The 25,811-nt window shown below is 37.9% G+C and overlaps 2 protein-coding genes across 8 annotated transcripts; one reads left to right on the top strand and one right to left on the bottom strand.

Annotated features, from left to right (window-relative positions):
* Window positions 1–654: 654 nt before the first annotated feature.
* On the bottom strand, window positions 655–9,517 carry atp6v1c2 (ATPase H+ transporting V1 subunit C2). 7 transcript variants are annotated; one of them, XM_088433162.1, is made up of 17 exons: window positions 9,423–9,505; window positions 9,310–9,331; window positions 8,791–8,883; window positions 8,092–8,175; window positions 7,752–7,930; window positions 7,294–7,361; window positions 6,834–6,919; window positions 6,577–6,639; window positions 6,317–6,411; window positions 5,907–5,998; window positions 5,733–5,828; window positions 5,547–5,615; window positions 4,565–4,657; window positions 4,384–4,489; window positions 3,577–3,674; window positions 3,362–3,491; window positions 655–1,156 (listed from the first exon to the last, which is right to left on the bottom strand). In XM_088433162.1, exons 5-17 carry the CDS (start codon window positions 7,878–7,880, stop codon window positions 1,025–1,027), a joined length of 1,257 nt encoding a protein of 418 aa, XP_088289288.1. In that variant the 5' UTR covers window positions 7,881–7,930; window positions 8,092–8,175; window positions 8,791–8,883; window positions 9,310–9,331; window positions 9,423–9,505; the 3' UTR covers window positions 655–1,024. The 7 variants fall into 7 exon arrangements, with proteins under 7 accessions (XP_088289288.1, XP_088289291.1, XP_088289290.1 ...); XM_088433165.1 differs by having other exon boundaries at window positions 8,092–8,172; XM_088433164.1 differs by lacking the exon at window positions 8,791–8,883 and having other exon boundaries at window positions 8,092–8,172; window positions 9,423–9,517.
* On the top strand, window positions 9,466–22,740 carry nol10 (nucleolar protein 10). The gene is made up of 21 exons (XM_088433160.1): window positions 9,466–9,680; window positions 9,888–9,933; window positions 10,431–10,529; window positions 11,607–11,684; window positions 11,785–11,822; window positions 12,511–12,647; window positions 12,754–12,819; window positions 12,918–12,978; window positions 13,968–14,053; window positions 14,166–14,244; window positions 14,418–14,567; window positions 14,757–14,823; window positions 15,478–15,530; window positions 17,004–17,130; window positions 18,742–18,821; window positions 20,286–20,384; window positions 20,889–20,981; window positions 21,057–21,227; window positions 21,352–21,671; window positions 21,793–21,895; window positions 22,204–22,740. Exons 1-21 carry the CDS (start codon window positions 9,615–9,617, stop codon window positions 22,351–22,353), a joined length of 2,169 nt encoding a protein of 722 aa, XP_088289286.1. The 5' UTR covers window positions 9,466–9,614; the 3' UTR covers window positions 22,354–22,740.
* The last annotated feature ends 3,071 nt before the right edge of the window (window positions 22,741–25,811 follow it).

The raw sequence follows: 25,811 nt of genomic DNA, 5'->3' as shown, positions 1-25,811 counted from the left end.
GCCTTATGAGGTGTGCGCCATCTTTGGCTAATGAGAAGTAGTATTAAACTATAGAATAAAAATCTTTCCAACCAAGATACCTGCGTCCAAGAGGTCTTCATTTCCATTGCCAACCAGCTCTGCTTGAAAGCAGATTCCAAAAACATAACACAAGTGGGACAGAACCACTGCAAGCGCGTTAAAAGAAATTCACCACAGTTCCATGTCGCCCCATTGGTCTAAACAGGGTCATGTAATTTTGCATTTGTGGAGTAAGAATGAAGCAGTAAAATGCACCCATTTTAATCCCTGTGATGGCATGGCCATTTTGCAGTCAAATAAAAATTACATAGGCGGCTTGGTGGAAGAGTGGTTAGCACATCTTTCTCACAGTTTAGAGTTCAATGAGCCATGCCTCCAGTTTAAAACTTGATCTGTGATCCTTACAAAACAATAACCATGATTCAGGCTTCACATGGTTCCTGGATTGCTCCGCAAAAACTTGTGTTCTCGTGAAGGTTGCATGCTCAATTGACATTGCACATTTGCTGTCGGACGAGGAAGAGGAGGAAAAATCATGTTATGCAGGAGAGAATCCCGCCAATAGACGGATCTCTGCAACTAGGGTTTGAAATGAGTCCTTGGGTAATGAGGGTACTTAAAAAGAGTATGCAATTTCAATTTTATATTCATTTATTTGTTGTGCACTGACATACCAAGGAAGCTGCAACAACATAGGTTGGCTACCAAGGCCAACTTCAAAATAAACACACCAAATAATACATGCAATCTGTTTTTATTTCAAGATTTTCCTTGAAAGACTGGTCGCGTTCCCATTAGCTTGACACATCTTCGCATATCCTTAATTCTTGAACATTAGTAACTAATATTAGGGCAGGTGCTTGATTCCCACTTTTGTGATTCAGTGTTTACGTAATGCACAAAATCCAAAATTTACCCCATAAACAGCAATGCAGAACCTTTTTTGTGTGTGTTTTTTTTAGCCCTGATGAGCATAATTCAATGATATGAAACATGGCTGGACTTAATAAACTGTTTTTTGTTTTGATCCTCTCCTCCTGGAGGGCTTGCTGAAGGCCTGCATGTTGATGTTAACATTAAAGCAGACGTAGGAGAAGTACTCCTGCTGGCAAAGTCCTGGAAAAAAAGACATTACCTGACAGAAACACATCAGTGCCATTAATTAGATATTACACAAAATAGTGCGACTGAAACCGAAACGTTTTACAATGTTCTTAATCTTTTCAAATATTAAGTATTGTAGTGATTATCTCAACCTATTTAGATCAAAAGTGAAACATTGGTCATTGTGACCCTGCAAAGGATGGTTACATTTTTTCAAGATGAATGTATCCCAAACAAGATTGCACATGGATGCCATTTCTTACCCACACAATATGATCAGACACATGTCACCGGAAAAAAAAAAAAAAAAAAAATGCCACAATGCAGTATTTGTCTGTATATTTAAAGTTTTTTCAATTGCGATGTTTCTTTGTATTCTGATGGGTATTGTCGCATGCTACTAGTACTCTCTCTTGCTGAGACTTACTTTCATACTTATATTCCTCTGCGCATAGAGTACTTCCACCTCTTGAGGTCCTTTTCTAACTGACCCCTACACGCTTATCTGTAACTCAATTCAATTCAGTTTCATTTAATTTGTGGACAGCAAGGCTCAGGCGAGTGGCGTTTTCTTGTGTATATTTTGTTGAAATGGTCTTGAACAAGATACCAAACTGCCCCTTGACTATCTTGAAAGGAGAAGAGGTGTACAATTGAAAGCCTATTTACATTCCTAAGTCCCCTTGCAGACCAGGAAGACCAGGAACTCTTTGGGTTCCTAGTAGTACGGGATCCTGGCCTGAGATTCTTGTGTGTAGCCAACAAGTTAGGGTTTAAACCCAGCAACAGCATGCAGGGTGGTTTATTCAGTTTATTTGAACTGATGACATGAAGCAGAGGAAAAAAAATGCAATCCCTCTCCTTTCTGACAAATGGTGTTAACTAAAAACCTGAATGACAAATTAGGTTGATGAACAAAAGAAACATTGTAATTTGTTGCCACACACCGCACAAGAATGGTGCCAAATGAGCTTTTTCTTTATTTATATTCGGCTATGTTCTCGTGATTATAATAAATTGATATACTTTATTAGCGCTGTGCAATCCATTAACAAGGGTTAACAAGGGCACTTCTGGGTTTTGCGACATGTGCTTTGAGATGCGAGGCTTTTAGGGACGTGTACGGATTGAACTGCTTTAGGCGGACGTGGGCCCATTGCAGTTGGTGCTCGGTCTGTGTTTTTTGCTTGGGGACTGTAGCACATTTTCTTCCCCAAATTATCCCGAAATTCTTTTTCTATAACGGGCCTGTTTAGCTGCCAGTTGATTACAACAGTGGGGTCTCAAAGTGGGGTCTGTGGACCCCCGGGGTTCCAAGTCCTGACTGCAGGGGTCCGTGAAATAATTGGGGTGTGTCCGAACTGATTTAGTTTATCTTTAACAGTTACAGAGTTGTGCCTTGTTTGGCTTAGTCTGTTTTTGACGCCCCCTCTGGCCGCTGTTGATAGTGCATTGATAATTTGCTGTCCTTTCTACCTGCTTTTTACATAGAACCAATTGTAAAATCTACATAAGAAGGTCACACTCAGAACATTGGGCAATCAATCAAAAAATATATATATCTGTGGTCATTTCATTTTATTTTACATGAAATTGTGAAAGTATGCAACCAATTCAACCAGTTTCATACATTATATTACTATAATTATAATAATTTTAAATCTTGTCAAAATGTGTGGTGTCTACGATTACTCGCTAACGAGGCAACAGAGCCAGTAAACTTAATGCTGTTTTTGACTAAATAATTGGCAGCAACCTTTTGGGTTGAAAATTGACCAGGTTTGTTATAAGGAGGTGTGCAATTAGCAATTTTTATTTTCTAAATTTCAGTATGGCTGAAAAGTAATAAAAATACTTGTTGTAAAATTTAATATGGTGCTGAATAAAAAGGGTACTTATGTTTGGCTTACTTTGTTTTGTTACCGCAAATATTTGCAAAGGCGGTCCTCAAAAATGTAGCTTTCTAAAAGGGGTTCCTGACTCCAAAGGTTTGAAAACCCCTGAATTAGAAGCCCTTACGGCTACAGCCAAACTGTGGTACAGCATTCACTTTCTGGACTTGGCTTTCCCATGTCCCATGGTTAGCTATGTTTTAGGCTAAAATGATAAGTCTCCATTTAAACACCATGCAATAAATGCGGGCTTGTAAAAAATATGAAACTCTGGGGCTGATAATCAGCGGCCATGATACAACCAAAAGTTTTAAAAGACAGTGGTGCTTATTACTGTGTCTTACATCTTTTTCGCTTAAAGTGGTAGTTGGGTCCAGATGCAAAAACAATGATGCAAGTTCTTGTCTCAGTTTCTGTGAATACCTCCTGTCTGACTGAAGCAGAAGGGCCTGATAGTTCACAGGTAATCCATACCTGGAGGCGTACATCATTATGGGACAAAACACTAAAAAAAAAAAAAAAGAATCATAACCAAGACACAAGTAAATAAATGACTCACCGGAGTACTGACTCCACAAAGACCCTCAATGCTTTCAGGTGAAGCCAGGCCATAAAAATCTGGCTACAATTCACCTTCAGCCAATGCAGAAATGTACTCTAAAAGAGGAAACGTATACATTTAGTAGGAATACATTTTTAGTAATAGTAATTTAGTAATAAATATAGAAAAAAAACAAAAGCAACAACTCGATATTGGCATGGCATAAGGAGTTTGTAAAATGCAACAAGCTATTCCAATATCTAAAAGTGGAGAGAAGCATTTACAGTATTTATTAATTATTGCTCCATATCATTATTACCACAATTTTCTAAAAATCTAAAAAAGATACATATTTTATAGACTTAGGCCTTGGCTACATGTAACCAGGGCTATTTAAACCCACTTCATTCTCCCCTCTTCATGTGTAATAAAAAAAAAAAAAAAAAAAAATCTATCCTTATGATTTAAATTCTGGCAATACATTCAGGTGTTTGTTGTCAGACTCAATGTTCTATTACAGGATACACGTTACAGTAAGAACTACTTTGAATACACAGTACTTCTGTACTTCTACTCAAGCCATAATTTGACTTAGCAACACAATTTTATTGATCCATTTGACCTTGAAGATGTGTACTTTTAACACAAGTACCGGGATTGTGTCTACAACTTTTCATTTCAAAGACTTTCATGGATTCTGTACATGAGTCAGCCCACTTTGTTCAAAGCCTAAAATGCCACAGGAGCTACAGTATTTGGTAAATGTTGAGCAAGGAACAGTATTTGTGGTTATTATCTTGTGAATATGAGTAGCATTTCACTCACACATTCTTTCCTGTGTACACTGAGGTTGCTCCACTCTTGTTGTTCCTTCTCTTCCTGGTCAAAGGAGTACTCACGCACAGTGAACCTGCAGTATATAGGTTGTAGACTACGCTATGGTAAACAACATAGATCGCACACTTTTATTCTATCACTCTATTTTCCAGCAATCTGTCCTGCTTACTTGCATTGCAGTGCTTTGGCTTTGAATTCATACACATCTCTTTTGAAAAGTGTCACTGAAAACATGCCCATTTCACCATCCTCACAGAGTTTCCTGGTGACCAAAAAAAAAAAAAAAAAGATGGGAAGTTTCAATTTGAAATTAAGAGTGTAATTCATTTCAAAATGTTGAAGATTTTCTGTGCATTTACTTTCTCGTTCAAACCTAAATACCACAAAGTGAGATGTTCTTGCAAACCTCTACACAGTTTATAAGTCAAGGTGTGTGTTTGTATAATTTGGTATTTATCTGCTCTTGACCATTGGTAAATCCTATTGGCTCAAAGTGGAACTATCTTTATGCATATAAAACAGTGGTTCTCAACACTTTTTCAATGATGTACAACCGTGAAATATATATTTTCAGCCAAGTGCTACTTAGCCAGTTCAAGTCAATTTTGGATGAAAACAAAAGACTTAAGTGCTGTTACACTTTTGTCTGATTTAGTAAACTATGAAACTACAATAGTTTTCTAGGAGTATTTTATTCAGTAACTCCAGCAGATCGATTGTGTAACATAACCTGTGTCATTTCTGGCTTCTCTGGCGGAAAATCACATCACTTATCGGCAATCCGTACAGTATCCATGTAAAACTTAACAATGTAAAGGCATACAATGTTTTTCAAAGGTGTCACTATGTTGCAATTTAGAAGTTGCTTCAGGTTCCAAATAATTTACACAGAATTTCTAAAGAAAGATGCACCGTTCCTGTCACAACATTTAAAAAAAAAAAACATAAGATTTGATGATATCTTCAGGCACCCTGGTAACATTTCACATACCCTTTGAAAGTACTTCACCTCCCCAATGTGGTAAAACATCCAAGCTCCAATTTCTACCATGTTCCTCAACTAAGCCACAGGACTAGTTACCAATCAAACACAGGGCAGAGCATATATGTACAAGTTCCCTTTGCTGTTAATAGACAGTTTGGCTACTTGCCTGCTTGAGCGTGGGACGACAAACTTCGACAGGGATTCATACTTCCTCTCCCAGCTCACATAATCATTCCTGGGATCAAACACATTTAAACACATAGCACAGTAAGAATGCCACAAGACCACACAAAGTTCTTCGGTGTCACACTGATTTCAAGATATTCAAAGCAGTACCGCATAAAATCCTGACCTTCTCACTACTACCAATAAAGTGGTGAGGTATTCTGACACCACCAGGTCTTCTCTCCTCACACGGCCAACCAGGCTGCAAATTTCCAAACTCCCTCTAAGAATACAAAGGCCCTGTTTATATGTGCAGATGTGAAATACACATCTATGTATCATCCGCAAAAATGTCACCTACTCGGATGCTTGCTGAAGGCACTGTATGCTCTCTTTCGCACTGTGGTATGCAGCAGCTCTGGATTTTAATTCTTCCTCCACCTGAGAAACCTCCTGACACACATATGCAGCCACTGAGAGTGTGTGTGTGACTGTATAAGGTTTAATCATTTAAAAATTAAGTAAACGTGTACTGCAGTAATATTTGTCGCAAATATGTAAACTAAAAATACTATAAATACTTTCCACACATGCATAATAATCTTCGTTGGGGGGGGTGCTACTTTGCATTTTTTCCCTTATCGCAGGGGGGTTTCTGTCCACATTAGCTGCGAAAATGAGGGGATATTGTACCGTATTTTTTTTTTTTATTAATTATTTTTTTATTCTTCTTTGCCACAACAGCAATGACCTCATTCTTATCATGAATACCTTATTAATCGTGTTGGCCAGCCCGGAGAGAGGTAGTGATGTGGGATACCTGGCATTATCCCACTGGAATCCCATCACATAGTTCATCATGTCCGCTGACACAATCACACACATACACACAAAACAACACACTAACATGAAATACATTGTGGTTGCAAAATGCAGTGAAACTGCAACAAACGGAAATACACTAAGGCAAAGTGTAACAAGGGAAAGAGGGAGTTAAGATAGTGAGCATCATACATGTGAAAATGAAATACCTCTCAGAGACTTCATAAAGGCCATCAAAGGAGACTGAAGATCTCTCTGCTCTTTGTGCGTGTCTGTTGGTGTGTTGTACATATAGGCATCTTAGTTAAGATTTTTGTGCTTGTCTCTATGTAGTGAAATAATAGCAAAAGCTCCAGATGGAATGTGTTTGTTCATGTACTGTATATCAAGCCACCACATCTAATTAACCTCACGATGTAATTACCACCCTCTCAAAACGAACATGAATGTGCTGAGTGTGATTCACCTTCATTGGCTAAGCCGTTTTCCATCTCTTTGTCACGGGCTGACTCAATCACCTCTCTTAGACACTGACATGTTCCATTCATCACACTTAAATCACACATGAAGAAGGGCAGGTAATTGCATGATTTAATGACTGGCACTCGAGCTGATAATGGTGAATTACTGTTTTTTTTTTTATTGCGTATGTATACATACTCAAATAAAGATAATGTGAAGCAACGAACCAAATTGACTATAAATGAAATGATATTCTATTTGGAACCATTTATGTTTTGACTGCACACTAGAAAAATGCTGTTAGAATGTTGATAGAATTCATATTATTTCTAAACAGTTTTACTGATAACCATTCATTAATCATGGCACACATCGTAAATGTCATTCAAGTGCTTTTTGTTGTTTCACCTTTCAGTCAAAAACATCTGTACAATAGAGTACACTTGCTTTTGTTACTGTTTTACCTTTCAGTCAATGTATCAAGTGTTTCAAGCACATCTGACACACTGAGTAGACTGTCCAGTGTTCCAACCTGGAGGATAAGAAACAAATGCAATCAAAGCATGAGCGCTCCTTAAGACAAATTACCTCTTAAAAGGAGACTGTCAATTTGAACTTGGTGAGGTTTTAGGCTCTTACAAATTACAAACATCACAGAATTAGAAAAAATGCTTTCAAATGTGATTCCAGGCTAAAGAATTCACTGATCATTGTGAGCGAATTGGGTCGGATGGAAATTTTCAGCAAACCAAAGGCAGCAACCTGAGCTTTTATCCCTTCACCAGAGAAGGACACCAAACACCGCACCCTCCTCATCTACCACCACTATCCTCAAATGACCAAATATCTCAAAGAAAACAACATGCATGTAATGCAAACAATAGTCAGTTAACTTTCATAAAAATAACACAATTTCGCCAACCTTCAAATCGGGGATGGTGAATTTGGAGCATGATGCCCAGTTAGTCTTGCCAATGAGGTGCAAAAGTTTCTCGAGACTATTTAGACTGGGCTTATCCAGTGGAACAGAGATCAACCACATGTCTCGCATCACTCCCACTACTTCACATGAAGACCTCCAATTCAAATTCCAGTTTGGCACTATACAGAGAGCAAAAGCAAAATTGAGAATGTACTCAGAAAGCAACAAAACAATACAAGGCATGCTTATATGGAAAGCGCATGTCCAAATAATTTAACATGTTCGATTTCTTAGTTAGAAAACGCCTCAATTCAAAACAAGAGCAACTTAGGATTCTTACCTTCAAGTTATCTTCATTGGGATCATGTGTCACACTGAAGGGTGCAGAGAGTCTGATTCACCAGACGACCTGACAGCCAGCCTACTAACCAGTAGAGTCATTTGAAGCCAATACATTTCCAATTACAGCATGTTTTTTCAATCTTGAATTACATTTAAAAGGTTATTACTACAAATAAGCATGTTGTGCAGGGTAAATTTGCATGGCATTAATTATTTTACTCTCAATTACATTTCTGTTCACAGTTACAATTAAGGTAATTAATTACACCTAGACATTTAAAAAAAAAGAAGAAAATGTGATCTAATGTTACATTCAATCGCATTTCTGGTTAAAAACGTGACCGAAGGTAATTCATTTTAACAATCTTTTTTTTTATATATATATAACATTAATCTGTGTTCTTTAATTGGTACTATCAAAATGTTTCTCCTATGACCTTAACATGAATTACGGGTCAACTTCAGATTATCGATCGGAACAGGTGTTTTGTTTAGTTGCTTTTTCTTTACGGGCCCGTCCTCCCGGATTGGAGAAGGGGTTTCTTTGCGATAATCCAATTTGGATCAACCAGTCCTGGACTGGCACTTTTGAGGAGGACCTTCTTCTCCGAAGGCCTCTTCCTGCCGCGTTCCAACTTAAAATGGCTTTTACTATTCTAGTTTGTATCGTTCAGTACAGCAATATGTCTTGATTTACCAATGGCATCCGTTGCGGCCGGTTGAGCCTGGAAGGAGGTCCCCGCCCACCTGCGGCTCCATCTCAAGCCCCCTCTTATGCGAAGTCAATTTTCTACGAGAGTTACGCCGACTGTCACTTTCATTAATGTAGCACGGTGAGATGATCGTCAAAATGCATTTTTGACCAGTGATAACGTAAAAGTCGCATTTTTCAATTTTGTGAAACGTCTCTAGGACTTCAAAACCTCCTGAATGTCGTATCAGCAACTACATTGTCATAAAGATAGTGACGTTTTTTTAAAGGTTGGGTCCCATTTTAATCTTCCTAAAGCAGATATAGTAACCAGCCAAACCTTTGATCTTATATAAACCTATTCCCCTCTTATAGCTACATCGCTTAGTAGTTAATGCCCCCAACCCCGATAAAAAGGGGACAACTTTGAACATAACAGCTACAGATTGAAATGCGGATTAAAATAGAGAATCGTTGAATTATTTAATTCTCTGCTGAAATAAAGCATTTTAGGTTAATACTGACCAATTGTCCAATGTGACGTCACCTGTGAACCGTTAAGAAAAGGTTTAAACCACATGTTGCTGCTGCCTGGTTATATCTAAAATGTTGTGTCCCCTATGCACATGAAATCATACCTGACGTTATTGTGACATTGCTCTCAATCGATCCAAATTTGCAGCGGGAAAAATGTAGGCTGTTTCTTGTTTCTTGACGAACACAATTGTCTGACGTACGTTTACTTCCTGTTTAGTAGTGAAGCAACGTGGGTATCGTGCAGCTTACCGGCATCTTAATTGACATGTTTATGTCTATTCGAAAATTTCACAATGCAAATATCAAGTGTGAATGATGTCAAGATTTATAACTTAAGCCATGGAAAGTCTCTTCCAGAGGTAAGAAGCGCGACTTGGTTAAATGACATTTCATCTACAAAGTTAGTGACTTCAGCTAGCTACTCTGCTAACCATCCTTGAAAATGTTTTGAAAAGGTGTGAAGATGTAGTTTTATTTCAAAATTTAAAAAGCAAAAAGTTCCATATTTGAAAATAAATGTATAAATGCAGCTGTGTATTTAAACAACATTTGCTTTGAACATCCAGTGGCTGTCAGACCGTAAGAAGAGACAACTGCAAAAGAAAGATGTTGGTAAGTTGCAATCACAACATCTAAGTAGCAAAAAAAAAAAAAAAAAACCTTTATTAATTAACATTATAAATATATCACCGAAGAGAAATTGACTTGTGAAACAAAGTGACGTTTTGTAAAGAAATTAAGAATTTGGAATTTTATGATATTTAAGTATTCCGGAAAAATACTTCTGGTTCTACTCTTAATTCTACCTTTCAGCCTTTATCGGGTCCAAAGTTGAGCCCAACTGCTGTGCTTGCAGAAATGTGGAAGTACAGCAGGCAAATCCTTAAATTGAAAACAAAGTGATTCCACTCTGTCATGTTTCAAAATAGATGTCAAACGCCATTTTTAACCAACCCCACCCCAATTTTATTAGAGGAGCTGAAGCAAAGTTATGATCACTAATCACACGCAATCACAGAACCAGGTTAATTTCTTGCATACCTGATCTAAGTATATTTTTGCTTAACCTCAATCTTTTTGGTGACAATTTATTTTATTCATTTCTTTAGACATCCAGCGCAGGATTGAGCTCATACAGGACTTTGAGATGCCCACAGTGTGTACATCCTTAAAAGTATCCAGAGATGGGCAGTTCATCCTGGCGGCAGGTAATGCTCAAATAGGAAGTGTAAGAGAAATCAGTTTTGAATTGAAATACCTCTTTTGATTTCACATCGCTATGAATGAATCACTACCTTTTAAGACTACCCTCAATGAATCGTATTGGACCATATCGTATTGTCTTAAGGGATAGATGCACATCAGGCATAAATCGGTGTGAGGTTGCAGATGATTTATTGCTTCTTTGTTTAATATGTTTGAATAATTAGGACAATGGGGAATTTTTACAGGATCTATAAATATAATCCCACTCAGTTGAAGTGAAATGAATAGTACAACTTTAAAATGTACAGTTTTTACGTCATACTGTACCCCATGTATTGAGATAAAAATCTAATATTTTATTGGAAAGATTAAAAAGCACACACTTAATCGATAGTGCCAGTTTTTGAGTGGCTATGAAAAACTTTTGAGAGTAGTATCCTTCTCATTTGAAAGACGGTCTCTTGTGTCAGGCAAGTCCCCTCCCTGTCTAACCTAAAAACAAATATAAAGGCATCCATTTCAATTTGGCTTTTGACACAAAATGAGACTCAGCACTTTATTTTTTATTTTACTTCATTATTTGTACTTATTACTTAGTATATTTGTTTTTTTTTTGTTTTGAATTACTATTTTCATTGTGTGTGTAATTGCATAACTAATGTCATCACAGGTACAACATGTACATGTATACAGCAATTATTTATTGATTTCAAAACTTGGTAAACTACTAAAACTCAGCTACACAAACTTACTATGATTTTCCATTATCTTGTCAATTGGATTTTAATCGACTTTAACATTACCACTGGTGATGTTTGAAAACCAAAACATGTGCTGTTTTTAAATTTATAATGTGTGGGTTGTCATTCTACAGTTTAGGGCACACTCAGCGAGGGCAAAATAATTTTACATGTCACAGACTTGCTGCAGAAGCACCATGATGCGGTCAGGGTACTTTTCACAACATTGAGACTCAAACGCACACTATGTTGTTCGCCACCTTGTCTTTCTTTGATTAGTATTTATTATTAAATAGATTTTTTTGCGTTTCCCATCATTAATCTGCATGATCTTTGTAGGGACCTACAAGCCAAGGATTCGATGTTATGACACCTACCAGCTTTCATTGAAGTTTGAACGCTGCTTGGATTCTGAGGGTGAATATAAAAAGACACACCATCTTCCTGAACCCCATGTCATTTAACAATTATTTATTTGATTTTTATTGTTGTTGTTTTTTTCCCTTCTCCATTGCAGTTGTGGCCTTTGACATACTGTCTGATGACTACTCAAAGGTTATTTTGGAATATTTCTTTTGTCATTGCTCAGTATAATTTGTGTTTGCACAGTTGACTTATCAAACAAATTCTGCCAATTTATTTACTACTTCTCAAAGTAATAGGGAATTTACTGCCATACCACCCTGACAATACCCTGATCTCAGAAGCTAATCAGGCTTGGTCCTGGTTAATACTTGGACGAGAGATCAAGAGCTGTATATGCTTCCAGGGTCTCGCAGGACTTCGGTCTGCAAGGACCTGGCCCATTGGGCCAACCACCCATTTGCCTGAAAAAAAATAAACATCTCAAATGGGTTCTGAAACAGTTATAAAACAACATTAACTATCTCTGCCCTATACCTCACTTGAGGCAAATAACTAAGTAACTCAAAGAAATAGTGGTGTTTTGATTGATGGACCACTGAGCATTATTGACCCATTTGACACACATCTTAGGTTTTTGTACCAGTCCTCTTGAGAGGAGTTGAACTTTATTTCACGCTAGAGATTTTCATTAGCTAGTGTTAAGTATATCTATTTTCAATCACAATAATTGTTTTCTGATTATTCCAGTGACATTTGTTTGTTGTTTTTTTTGTTTTTGTTTTGTTTACTATCAGTTAAGTGGTACCAATAATTTTGTACATGTTTACAAGGAGTTCTTTTGACTTTTCCCGACTGATATATTTCCTTTCGTCCTCAGATTGTGTTTCTACACACTGACCGTTATGTGGAATTTCATTCCCAGCACGGTCATTACTACAAAACACGAATTCCAAAGTTTGGTCGTGATTTTTCTTATCATTACCCCTCATGTGACCTTTATTTCGTGGGATGTAGGTGAGAAAATATTTGATATTTAACATTAACACTGGCGATGTTTCAAAACCAAAACATGACACTATTTAGATACATTTCAATGCATCTTTTAACATTTTTCTTACAGTTCAGAAATCTATAGACTAAATCTTGAACAAGGCCGCTTCCTCAACTCACTTCAGACAGATGCTGTGTGAGTGTAACAAAGTTTTGAGTAAAAATGTCACGCAAAATCTTTTCATAAAGTGTCAGTCCTTCTAATTTCTGCCTTTTTTTTGCCTCCTTCACCAGGGAGCACAATGTATGTGACATCAACCCGGTCCATTATTTGTTTGCCAGTGGAACCTCCGAGGTATGTGCAATATTTACTGTATGTACTATCTATGTGTATGTATTGTCACTTTTTTAATTAGAGTGTGAGAGAAAAGGTTTTGTTTTCATTTTTTGAAAGATAACTCGTAAGTTGTAGATTCATTTAACATACAGTAGGAAGATGCTCCTCACATTTCCTGTGCTGGTAAATTTTGGATTTTCATTAGCTGTAAGATAGAAACAATGAAATATAAATATCATGAAGTCAAATAAAATCACACAATTATTTAAGTATATGAGTTTCCCAATTTTCATTATTTTTCATACTGTAAGGCAAGGGTCACCAACTCCAGTCCTTAGTGGCCCTCAGCCTAACCCTAACACTCTCTGACGTACCTAATTCATATGCTCAGCTCATCAGGAAGCTTTGCAGAAGTCAGATAATGATTCTTGTATTTTGATTTGGGTGTGTCAGAACAAGGTTAAATCCAAAACATGCTGCATAGGTTCCCCTTTATAACCCCTTTAGTTAGCTGCCTCTCAATGTGGAATATAATTCACAGTCCAATCTACTGTATTCTTTTTGTTGCACACTATAAATACAACTATATGACACGCACAAGAAGAGATTTAGAGCGAAAGAAATGTGAGGTGCTGCACCACTTGTCCTGGGAGCATTTCCTTGAGATAAGAATCTCCCAACAGCTAATGCCTATTAAGAAAAAAGTCCCCCCCCCCCCCCCCCCCCCCCCCCCCCCATAGTGGGATTCGAACGAATGTACTCCTCAGTCCTTACAGACTAATCTACTGGTGCTCAATTTCTGTTAAACTGAACTCCTGAAATAAATATATTGTAATTTAGTAAGATTGTATTTCTGTAAATATTTGTATGAAAAACATTTTAAGGAACCAGGAAGCCTGCGACTCTCGTGAGGATAAGCAGCTACAGATAATGGATGGATGGATTTTCAAGTGTTCTCACTAACGGTATCCTTGCCTTTCTCTGACCCCTCTCTGCCTGGTTGTTAGGGAAAGGTGGAATGCTGGGACCCTCGTGTCTGGAAGCGAGTGGGCCTCCTGGACTGTGCGCTGAGCAGCCTCACAGAAGGAATGGAGTATGTATTCATCTGTTGCTCAGAAAGAGTTTTTACATTGTTTATACAGTAGATCGCTGTCTTACTTTGTTACCTTCATGATGCTGTGAAATTTTTATTGTGTTGTTTACAGAGTTCAGACTTTGCCCTCAATAAGCGCATTAAAGTTTAATGGTTCTCTCGTCATGGCAGTTGGCACCAGCACAGGACAGGTAGGCTAGAACATCCATCGACGACTAATGTTAAAGGCACTGAAGAGGCAGTAAAATAAATTGGCAGAAGGAAACATTTTCAAACGGCAGTACCTTCATATTTCTTGCACACCTCACACACACTCTAAATGCCTTAAGTTAATTGTATTCAATAATTCTCTTTTTTATCAAAGGTGCTGCTGTATGACCTGCGCTCCAGCCAGCCACTGCTTGTGAAAGATCACTTCTACAACCTGCCCATCAGGTCTCTCACATTCCATGATCAGATGGACCTGGTTGTGTCAGCAGACCCTAAAATAATAAAAATCTGGAACAAAGACAGTGTAAGACTGAGACACATGAGTGAAACATAGAGTAGATTTTCGTCATCCCTGTATAGGTCAATTGGATTACTTGCATTTAGTAGGGTTGATTCTGCAAGTTCTTATGTCTTAATCTCACTTATGTTAGTTCAACAAAGATGTACAAAAACAAATAAATACTGCATCTTGTTTTTCTTCTGCTCACCATAGGGCAAAGTGTTCTCCTCCATTCAGCCTGAGAGCAACATTAATGATGTTTGCATGTACCCCAACTCAGGTGAGAATTATCCCAAATAATGTCTAAAAGGTCTTCTGATACAAACACAGAAGTCCACATCAACAACAACGGATGAATGTGTATCGTATCTACACCAGATATCGCCAACCTATTTGAAAAAGATCTATGGTAATTCTTTGGTACTGAGTAATTCAAAACGCCACTTTATGTGAAGAAACCAATGCAGTTAATGATTTCTCACTGTAATTAAGGAACACCTGTAGTAAATATAGAAATCAGTGTAATTTAAATTCACATTCGCATCAACAATTGAGAAAAAAAGTTTTATCCTCTCAAATTCCTTTTCCCACTTGAATGCTGCTGTACGGAAAGTGATGGAAATTTGCATTAAACAGTTGTGTTTTATTTGTTCACCGCTAGGAGGTGCCAGTTTGCTTGCAAAATGACTTAGACATTTTTGGGTTGGAGAAAACCACATTCATTCAAGACTTCATTTAGGGTTGTAATTTACTTTTTTTGTGGTTTTTGAAGAAAATTCCCCTGAACTGGTTCACACACTTACATTTTTTTTAAAGAATATTTGCAGCTTCACACATGATGAACACATTGCAATCTTCAAACCCACAACTAAAAAGTTCAAGCACACGCTTTGCTGCTTTGTTGTCATCCTGCCTCCGTGTGTGTGTTTTATAGGAATGCTGTTTACTGCCAATGAGGATCCAAAGATGAACACATTCTATATCCCAGTGAGTGAATTTTGTATTTATTTCAACACAATCACAAACCACCAAATCGTGTGTGTGTGTGTATGTATCCTGCAGATTTTCTGGTTTACTCTCCTAAACACACCGGATTGAAATGATTAGGATAGTTTTCAACCTCCCCCAGAGTTGACTAATGAGCTAATCATTTTAATCCGGTGTGTTGAGGAGAGAAAACTGGAAAACCTGCAGGATACCAGCCTCGAGGACTGGAGTTCGACACTTTTAGGTCAAGTCCAAGACGAATCAAGAGCTTAAAGGAATGTGATTCAATTAAATATTAAACTTAAATTTTTTTCTTATCAAATTGCAACCAAAAACTTAAAAATATCTTGTTCTGTTGGTTTAAAAACAATTTCTCTATTTGCGCTTTGTCCCCATATATCCCCATTGCTTTTTTTTTCTTCTCTGTTTTCAAACATGGTGTTGTAAAAATTGTAATTGTAAAAATACATTTATAACTGAAATGCAGAGGTAACAATTGAATAATTTACATGGCCCTTAAGTTATTTTTTTCGTCTCCCAAAAATGAAAACTCGGAGTTTATGCACTGTATAAGGCCCACCAGATTAAAAGGTGCACTGTCATATTTTGAGAAAATTCAAGTACAGTGGACCTCTGTCACACGAAATTAATCCGTTCCGGGGTTGTGATCGTAAGGCAAAATCGGCACATGGCGGGCAATAGAAACCTATGGTAATTAGCTAATGCACGTTATGCACGAAATTGTATATACATATTAAAAATTGGTAACAACATTGTATACGAAGTGCTACTTACATATAATATACATGTATACAATTAAATAACATCATAAATAAAAATCATCTGAATTATTTATTTACCTTTGAGTGACGTGACGAGCTTGTAATGGCCATATTCCCTTGCGAGGGTAGCCTAGCTTAGCCTAGCCTTCTTCGTATTTCTCGATTATCTCCAACATAGTTTCCATACTAATACTAATCATCTTCTTACTTCACTCTTTAACATCACAAGCAATCTTGGGACCCATGGCTAACCAATTAAAGTTTGAATTAAGCACTAAAATGCACATTGAATACGATATTGTAAACGCTCACACTAGACGAAATCTTTAACATGCAACCATTTTGACACAGTGATTCTGACCAAAAGCAGAACAGCATCTTAGTGGCTCCGTGACGTCGACCAATGGCAGACCAGTCTTAGGGAGTCCTGACGCCGACCAATAGCTGACCAGTATTGTAGTGACGTAAGGAGTGACGCGTATAGTGACGTGTGAGCGCCGTGCTACTTGCAGTCACACACTGACCGCCGTGTTTGAGAAGAGAAGTTGTTTTTTATGTCTTAAGACCAAAAAAATATAAGGATGGGACAAAAAAAATGTTGCAGTCCACATCATAATGTAAAAAAAACGTTAGGCGGGGACACCCTAAACTGGGGGGTTCACAGTATTTATGTTATGTTTCATGAATTCAGGCTCTGGGCCCAGCACCTCGTTGGTGCTCCTTCCTCGACAACCTTACAGAAGAGCTGGAGGAGAGCCCAGAAAGCACCGTATATGATGACTACAAGTTTGTCACCCGCAAGGACCTGGAAAATTTGGGTGAGTTAGTGACGTTCATTTCTAGCCATCATCTTGAGGCAAATTATCAATGAGCAAACATCCTTCCAGGAAAGAAACAGTTTGTGTTGATTTTGCTTTGAATCAATGTTCAGAATCAATACTGATTCAGCCATATTCTAAATGGGAATATACATGTACATTTTAACTCACCTTTCAAGGCCAACAGAATATTGTGTGCTATGTCAATGTAAATTTGGTGGTATCATATGAAAGAATAATTTAGATTCCTTACTTGGACGTCCAATGAGGTAATATCTATGTTGTATGTGTGGAAACACTGTCACCCAATGGTAACAGTTATCACTACAGTGCTAAATTTGCTTATGTTAGGTAAGCATTAGTCAAGGGTGTAGGCTACTCTCCTTAAAAAAAACGTATTTGACGAGAATTTAATTATGTATTTTTGTTATTACTATTATTAAAGACGAGAATTGTCGTCCATGGCACTGAAAGAGTTAAGGCAGACGACGCGTGAGGGGTAAAAAAAAAAAAAAAAAAAAATCAGATTTTAACTGTGTTAAATAACCGTTGCTTTTAAAATCGCAATATACTGCTGGTCTGGTTATCGGTCCATGCGTCGTTGGAGACAATAGCGGTAACAGTACAAGAATTTACAGTCAGGTCCTTAAACATTTGGACGGTAACAATTTTCAGCATTCCAATACTGAAACACCGTTAACTTAATCTTGATGTGTATGCTCACAGCTCATCTCTTTTTTAAATATATTCTGGTTTTGTATAGCACTGGAATGCTGAAAACCGTGTCATTTTCCAAATCTTTATGGATTGACAGTAATTGTGTACAAGAAATTAAAAAGTACATTTTGAATGACTGGTCGGACTCACTAAAAAATCAGTTTTATAATGCTTGTGAAAGAGGGGAGAACCTCCCTATTTTACTCCAGCCTAAGGTCTTCTGTCAAATAAGTCCAATGCATGGGGGAGGGAGGTGGGAGGGCTGGGGGTTGTACCCCTTTGGAAGGGTTGAATGAACATTGGAATGCAGGCTCAGCAGTTTAGAGATCAAATGACATGGAGCAAAAGTGTGGTTGGCTGCTGTCGAATAACGGTGGACAGCAGTGGTGTTGATTTACAGAAGCGGTGTAACGTGGCCTATTACATAACCTTAAGCAAAGAACGTTTGCCTACTCCGAGGCAACACATGCATACAATTCTGTAAGATTGAGTCATCTCAGAGTGGGAAGACCCCTTCCACTCAATGGTTTGAACCGGTCTACACAGTACCATGCAATGTCACTTGTACATAGTTAGATTAGTCACCAATTGTGAATGATTACGAGGGACTGACTCAGCTGAGTCACTCACTACAGTATTCATTGCAAAGTGCTTCTAGGAAGTTAAAAGATACTGTTGATGCTATTAGTGGTTAAATTGAGTAATCTATGCCGAATTTTAAATCCTCCATTACACTGAGGTACAGCCAGTTTGTTTGACCAAAATATTCCCAGCAATTATTTCCCAACACTTAACTTCTGTATCTTACTTTGAATTATAACTGACATTAACCTTATGTAGCATTATCTTCATGACAAAAACCTTAATGCCTATTTACCTGTTTGTCTTGTGTAGGTTTGTCTCATCTTGTAGGGTCGTCCCTCCTGAGGGCGTACATGCATGGTTATTTCATGGACATCAGGCTCTACCATAAGGTATGTTGTTGCACTACAGTGTAATTTAATATGCCTTTTTCAAACTCCTATTTCCACGCATTTTTAACAAACTAGCAATAGATGACTCATAATTGCAATCAACAAAAAAATGGATAAGTGGCTCTAGAAAATGAATGAATGATTGAATGTTCCTTACATAAATGTATTCTGTCGTTATAGGTTCAGTTAGAGGCATTTGTTAACATACTCAATACTTTGACTTGCAATCTATTTTGCATGACGGCTTCACAAAATTCTCCCAAATATGAGAGATAAACATGCTGGTGTGTCATAAATCAAATTCAAGTAATAATGCAAACAAATCAGTGGCTTTATCATGTGAAACTTTTAAGTTTCATGAGACAGTGACATGTAAACATATGGACCGCACTCGAGTGCATGAATTTGAGACTCAGTAGTCATAAATAAATAATGGAAATACACATGTACTGTATATAAATTATATAAAAAGTAAATCTTACTGGGATGTAACGAGTCAGAGTAATTTCGAGTATTATCTTGCTGCTCGATAATTTCTCCTTAGTGTACACGTTGGAAAAAAAATTCCAGCCAATCGCTGTAATAATTGTTCATGCTCTGCATGACAATAAAACAGGCCAGAAGTCCGATGAGAATGACAAGTTAAAAATATATTCTACAATACGGTCATGAATGCCATTACATGCCTTTATTGTGAAGTTGTTCCCAGTAGTGTGCTGTAGCTTGACTAGTCTTCCCACTGCCACTGTTGGTCCCGACGCAATACAAATAACCCGACATTGCTCGGAAATCATTTTCAATCGCCAACAAACGACTTAATCACGCAGACGTTGACATTTACATACAGCACCCACTGCCAGTGTTTCCCGGTGGCTCAGGCTTTGTTATAGCAGTGTCTGATGCTCCATATATGCTGTAATGATAGACATAAATGACTGCACACTTTGAAAAACAAACATACTTTTTCAAATGTGCCGTTTCAGCTGGCAAATTGTTGTCATGGGCTAAAAATTTAAAGGAGGAGGAGGTAATGTTCAGCGAAGCATAGTTTGTTAAAATAAAATATTGATAATAAAAAAGTACAAAAGTTAGTTATTAATAATTCAATATATTGGGTCATCAGTGTTTGTAATTATTTTTCACCAAGCAAGAATTTTTAATTTTTTTGTCTTAAATATTGAATATTTTAAATACTCAATTATCAATTAAAATTTTCTGTTAGATATCCGAATACCAAAAATCCTCAATAGTTGCATTCCTACTGTGATTGAAATGAAGCTGAGATTTTGGTTTTATTTCCGTAAGTTGATGCCTTCACAATTTTAATGTTGCATTCTACTGCATGTCATCCTCTTTGAATTTGATCAGTTTTTCAGACCTCCAAATGGTCATTTTGATAATTGGCATGATTTCTACTGAAACAGTTTTGCATACAAATGCGGATATAATTGTTTTTATTCCTAGGTCAAAAGCATGGCAAATCCTTTTGCATATGAGGAGTATCGCAAGGATAAGATCCGACAGAAGATTGAAGAGACAAGGACACAGAGAGTGCAGGTTAAGGTGAGAATTTCCAACACCACTACAAGATACTTTAATTTAGCGTTAATAGCGCACTGCCCCACTGTGTTGAGCAGAGGGTGCCAAATTTCTGTGTGAAGAAGTAAACTTTCTTAAAACACCTTAAATAATTTGAACAGTGAGATGAAAAGACACAGCTGTTGTTTCATCACATTTTTAACTGCAAATTAACTTACGTTTTTTTAAAGACTCCAAACAAAATTGAGTGTTTGTTTTTTGTGCAGAACATCAAAGTGCTCCTCTCCCATAAACTGGAAACTTTCAAATGTGTATTAAGACTAAGAATTAAGAATAAAAATAATAGGGATCTCTGGCTTGTCGAGCTTGTTTGCTTCAGGAAGTGGATATATATCACTTATTGAATTTATTGGTGGCGGGCTGCACTATGCCCTTCATTTTGCTATGAAAAACTGAGTACTATTAAAGTAAATGACAAATTTTGTGGCATTGCTCTTGTGTGTCTGTCGAATGTTGTGCCTGAGTCAGACATTGCCAAAAGTCAACAAGGAACTGGCTCTCAAGCTGATGGAGGAGGGTGACGATGAAGTGGAGCTGACCTCCAGGAAAAAGAAGGGCAAGGTAGGCAGACTTGGAAAACAGCATTTACTGCTGTCAATGGCTCCGTCATACTCATTTTTGCTGATGATATTGCAGGCCCTACCCACCATTTTAGGTGACAACCGTTTCAAGGTGATGTTTGAAAACCCAGACTATCAGGTGGACGAGGAGAGCGAGGAGTTCCGCCTGCTCAACCCCATTGTCTCCAAAGTCAGCCAGAAGAGGAAGAAGAAGCTGCGGCTACTATCTCAAGATGATGCTTCTCAGGTAATGCTGCCCTAAATAAAGTTTATCTAGATGCAAACATCATGCCTAACTATCTTGCTACGGAATACATTTAGCCTTTGCTCTAATGTTAATTATCTCAAAGATTCTGCCGCGTTTTTCCCAGGAGGCCGAGGAAAAGGAAGGGGATGAGGAGGAGGGTCGAGCCAGCTCTGAAGAGGAAAGCTCGGATGATGATAAGAGTTGGGTGGAGGAGGTGAGGGAGCAGCGGAGACTGCTAAAGCAGGAGGAGCGAGACCGCCGGCGTCAGCATAGGAAGGACGCCGACCGCAACACGGTCCTGCTGGAGAGCAAAAGCAGCGAAGGGCGGAAAAACTCCTTCACGACTGAGAACGAGAAGATGAGCCAGCCTCAGTTTTATCAACTCAAAAACGGCGAGGAGTTCCGTGGTTTTAATGATATCTCCCGAAAGCAGAAACTTCAGAAGTATGTCCTTTTCTCAAAAGAGTCATATCATTGAATGCTTCAAAATTCAAACAGGTCATTTCTTGTCTGCTTTGTCAACACCGTGCTCATTGAAAATGTTGTTTGTTCATGTGTGCCTCAGAGCATCTCTGGAGGAGCGACTCAAGTTGGAAAAACACTCTGGAGCCAGCAACATGGCTGACGCCACAGTGGGCAGCAAGCAGCTTACTTTTAGACTACAAAAGGTACAAAGCTCTAGTCTCACTCCCAAGATATTTGGAGTCTCACATTTAAAAAAAAAACAACTTTTGCACATCACTTTCCAATGACATGCTATGATGTGGTGTGAAATACTCAAAATCTTTTTTCAAAGAAGGATATTATTAGACTGGCACCATCGATATCTTAAGAAAACAAACAGTCAGACCCAGAAGACTATCTGGCTCAAACTCTATAAACAAACCTCTGCCAAGCCATTAGATTTATTTATGTATTTATTTTTTTTAAAGCATGCAGTTGAGACAATAACAACGTCCTCTTGTGTACGTTGCAGTCGGAGCAGCAACGGAAGCAGCAGCAGGCGGAACGGGACCACCACGAGGAGAGGAAGAAGCTAAGGCGCTCGGCCGGCCACCTGACCAGTGCCCGCGGGAGGGGCTGGGCAGGCGGCAGAGGAAGAGGAAGAGGAAGAGGGCGGCACTGAGGAGGGAAGACCTATCTGCAGCTGCCTCAAGTCAAAATCACGCCAATTAGGCAGATGCCCTAAATAGCTGAAGATTGTTGTTTTTTAAAGGCCGGTGTCAAGTGGCCAAGGCCGAAACTGTGGACAGATGAGTAACACCCCTCCCATTGTGATGATTATTGTTGTTGTTGTTTTTTTCATTTGTTTGTGGAAAACACTTTTTGATACTCTATCACCATTAACTCAAGAGTCTGTTTTTGTTTTTCAGTGCAAATTATAATGGTTGCCAATTAAACCCTATTTTTAGATACAGTATATATTTATATTTTACATATGGTATATGTTCACCTGCATGCATAAAATACATTTTGAGTGAGTAGTGTGTACATTAAAATAATTCTTAATGGATGCTTGATTTAAAAACTATTGCTTTCAGTGACACAACCAAAAGCAGGCTCCTAAAACAACTCAAACTGAAATTATTCTTGCCTATTCTTTTTGCCAACTAGAGCCCGGTATTCTTTGTAGCCGTAAAGCACCTACTTGCGTCAGCAGCATTCCCCCCCTTTACAACAACTTGCAGTTCTTGGAAGTGGGAATTCTTTGTATTCTCTCCCCCTTCCTATCCCCAATGGCAAGGGTGGCGTGAACCCCCGTCTTGACCACTACTGACCTACTTCAAGGTTCAAATGTGAGGAGAGGGCTATTTGTTCAAGAGCCATCCTGTGTGGCTTCCCTAAACTCATGTCTTCTTACCATCGTGCTTTAAGCACTATGACTACCACATCAATGAGGAATTCACTAGAGCACCATGTCATGTATAAATTCATTATTATGGACATTTGTTGTAAAAGTGCAGACTTAAATTCCACTGCAAGGCGTGTAATTTTAACTTCATTGTCTGTCATACAAGACATGAACATTGATTTGTTCCACTTAAGAATGTGTTGTTGTTTTTTTAAATGTAAGAAAGGTCTGTGGGGTTTTTTTGTTTCGTTTTTTTTTTAATACTTCACCATGACAGACGCTACAAGAAGTGGGTCAACCAGTATTGACAATGAATAATGGGAATAGATGAGATTTCCAGCAGATTTTGGAAGTACAGCATGATACATTTAATTACATTGCCTAATCTAGTGGCAAAATCTTTTTTTCAGTTATGTACCCCACGAAAAATAGTTTCTCAGCAAAGTAACCCTTAACTTGCGCAAAGCATTTTGGAGATTCAAAATAAAAAAGTTGTTCTGGTAAGTTTGCATAGCGAACATAGAAGGATGCCGTTTAATTTTATTTCATTTTTGTATTAATTGGTAGTACTGTAGTTGTAAGCAACACAGTAAGCCAATGTGCTGAGAGCCTACTTATTTGTATGTACTTTCGGAACGCATATAACGCAGTTCATGGTTCTCTCTCTCTCTATACACACACACACACACACACACACACACACATATATATATATATATATATATATATATATATATATATATATATATATATATCTATCCTTTCAAGGATATTCTTAGCCGCTTATCCTCACAAGGGTCACTGGCATGCTGGAGCCTATCATGGCTGTCTTCAGACAGATGGCTGGCTACACACTAAACTCACTGGTCGTCAGCCAATTGCAGAGCACACAAAGACAACCATCCGTATTCACACACACACCTTAGGACAATTTAGAGTGGTCATTATGTTTACATGTTTTTGGAATGTGTGAGGAAACTGAAGTGCCTAGAGAAAACCCACACAGGCATGGGGAGAGCATGCAAACTCCATACAGGAAGGTTGGAACCAGAAGCAACTCCATGACCTTCACATGTGAGGCAGACGTTCTAACCAGTCTTATGCTGTGCTGCCAAATTATTTAAATAGAATAAAACTTCGCTTCAGGAGAAAAAAATGCCATCTAACCTAAATGTTACACAAAACTCCATTTCTGTATCTGAGGACAACAAACCTGTCAAATTCTTGTGCAGGTCACTTTTGTGATGATCTGTGTGTGCATTGGATCTATTTTGTTTTTTTTCTACATTTTTTTAGCTTCTATAGTTCAGAGTGAAGCAGTAATTCTGCACGTCAATGTGGGTTCTTTCTCCAAAAGGATCAAAGGAGTAAAATGTGCTGATGTCGACAGTTCATTGATCTTTCAGACCATGACTCAGATGGCACAAAAATTGTCTGTGAAAATGAGATCACTTTTTTTCTGTCTTTTTGTCAATGCCTTGCTAAGCAAACTCATTCTTGGGAGCTCAACCTTGAAAAGAATGAAGAGTTTGCATGACCTTTGCACTGATTAGATATTGTTGATTAAGTGCCAGGCACGTCTTGATACTATTATTTGATATTGTTAACAGAATTTCCCTACTGGGCATTAATATCCAATTATCAATAGATGACAAACCTGCATTGCAAACTTTAATATTACTTTAATATTACCAGTAATTGTAGTGAAGCTAGTTCAACTATATTTTTACTTTAGGAAAATGTTGTTTAAACCTTTTTTTTATCCATCCATCCATCCATCCATTTGATCAAATTAAATAACTCAAGGACAATGAACAAATTAAACAACTCATTTACTGCATAAGTTGGAAAGTTACTTGTCACATCACTAACAATTGCTATCATTTACAATTGTGTTACTGGGAGCCAGGCCACCTATAATTAGCGAAAATAAATTGTCTTTGATCTAACAATGGCAGATTATAAATGTGAAAAACAGACTACAAAACAGTAGTTGACAGTCTTGCTTGTTTGTTTTTGGGTGTAGCTATTTGGGTGGAGTCGTCTGTTTCCAGAGAATTTTAATTTGATTATTAGTGTGCCAACACTTGGCTTAAGGCTCTGCATGCACATCAACTATTTAATTTAATGTGATAAATGGCTCACAGTGAATAAATACCACAAATAGAATCTGCTCATTTGAATGTAACATCAGGCGGACAAGCGCTAGGCGCTGCAGTCTTGTAAGTAGCAGTCTGGGCCAATCAAACGCTTAAGTATTTTGAGGTCAAGACTTCCTGGGTTTTACCTGCTAAACACCTGTGTTTTTGATCTCTTACCCTCTGACCGATTTAACAGGATCAATTAACTAACTTCAGACGTTCATTGCTGGCAGATGCTCTATGGCAGTGGTTCTCAAAGTAGGGTCCGCGGACCCTCGTGGGCCCATGGCCTGACTGCAGGGTGTCCGTGAAAGAGTTATTAAAAAAAAAAAAAAAAAAACTATATTGGAATTCATTTTATATTAAATTGTGAAAGTATTCATGGCTTTTCATAAAACAATCAATTCAACCAGTTTGATATATTTAAAAAAAAATCATTTAGAAATTGTCAAATAGAGCCACATAATCGACGTCATTCTCAAAGAGCTCGATTATATTTGGCAGCAAGCTGTTTGGGTAAAAATTGACCCAATTTGTGATGAGGAAGCGTCTAATTTGTAATATTTATTTTGTAAACTTCAGTATGACTAA

This window comes from Hippichthys cyanospilos, chromosome 14, assembly GCF_059441005.1.
Source record: "Hippichthys cyanospilos isolate Australia breed blue-spotted pipefish chromosome 14, RoL_Hcya_1.0, whole genome shotgun sequence".
NCBI lineage: Eukaryota > Metazoa > Chordata > Actinopteri > Syngnathiformes > Syngnathidae > Hippichthys > Hippichthys cyanospilos.
This window is presented reverse-complemented; position numbering and strand designations above follow the sequence as displayed.

Coding starts and splice junctions, on each gene's coding strand:
- nol10 (XM_088433160.1), top strand. CDS start 9,615: ATGCAAATATCAAGTGTGAATGATGTCAAGATTTATAACTTAAGCCAT. Junction 12,820..12,917: donor TCACTTCAGACAGATGCTGT/GTGAGTGTAACA, acceptor CTCCTTCACCAG/GGAGCACAATGTATGTGACA. Junction 14,054..14,165: donor AGCCTCACAGAAGGAATGGA/GTATGTATTCAT, acceptor TGTTGTTTACAG/AGTTCAGACTTTGCCCTCAA.
- atp6v1c2 (XM_088433164.1), bottom strand. CDS start 7,880: ATGCGAGACATGTGGTTGATCTCTGTTCCACTGGATAAGCCCAGTCTA. Junction 6,412..6,576: donor CTTTATGAAGTCTCTGAGAG/GTATTTCATTTT, acceptor TGATTGTGTCAG/CGGACATGATGAACTATGTG. Junction 4,658..5,546: donor GTCGTCCCACGCTCAAGCAG/GCAAGTAGCCAA, acceptor TTTGGTCACCAG/GAAACTCTGTGAGGATGGTG.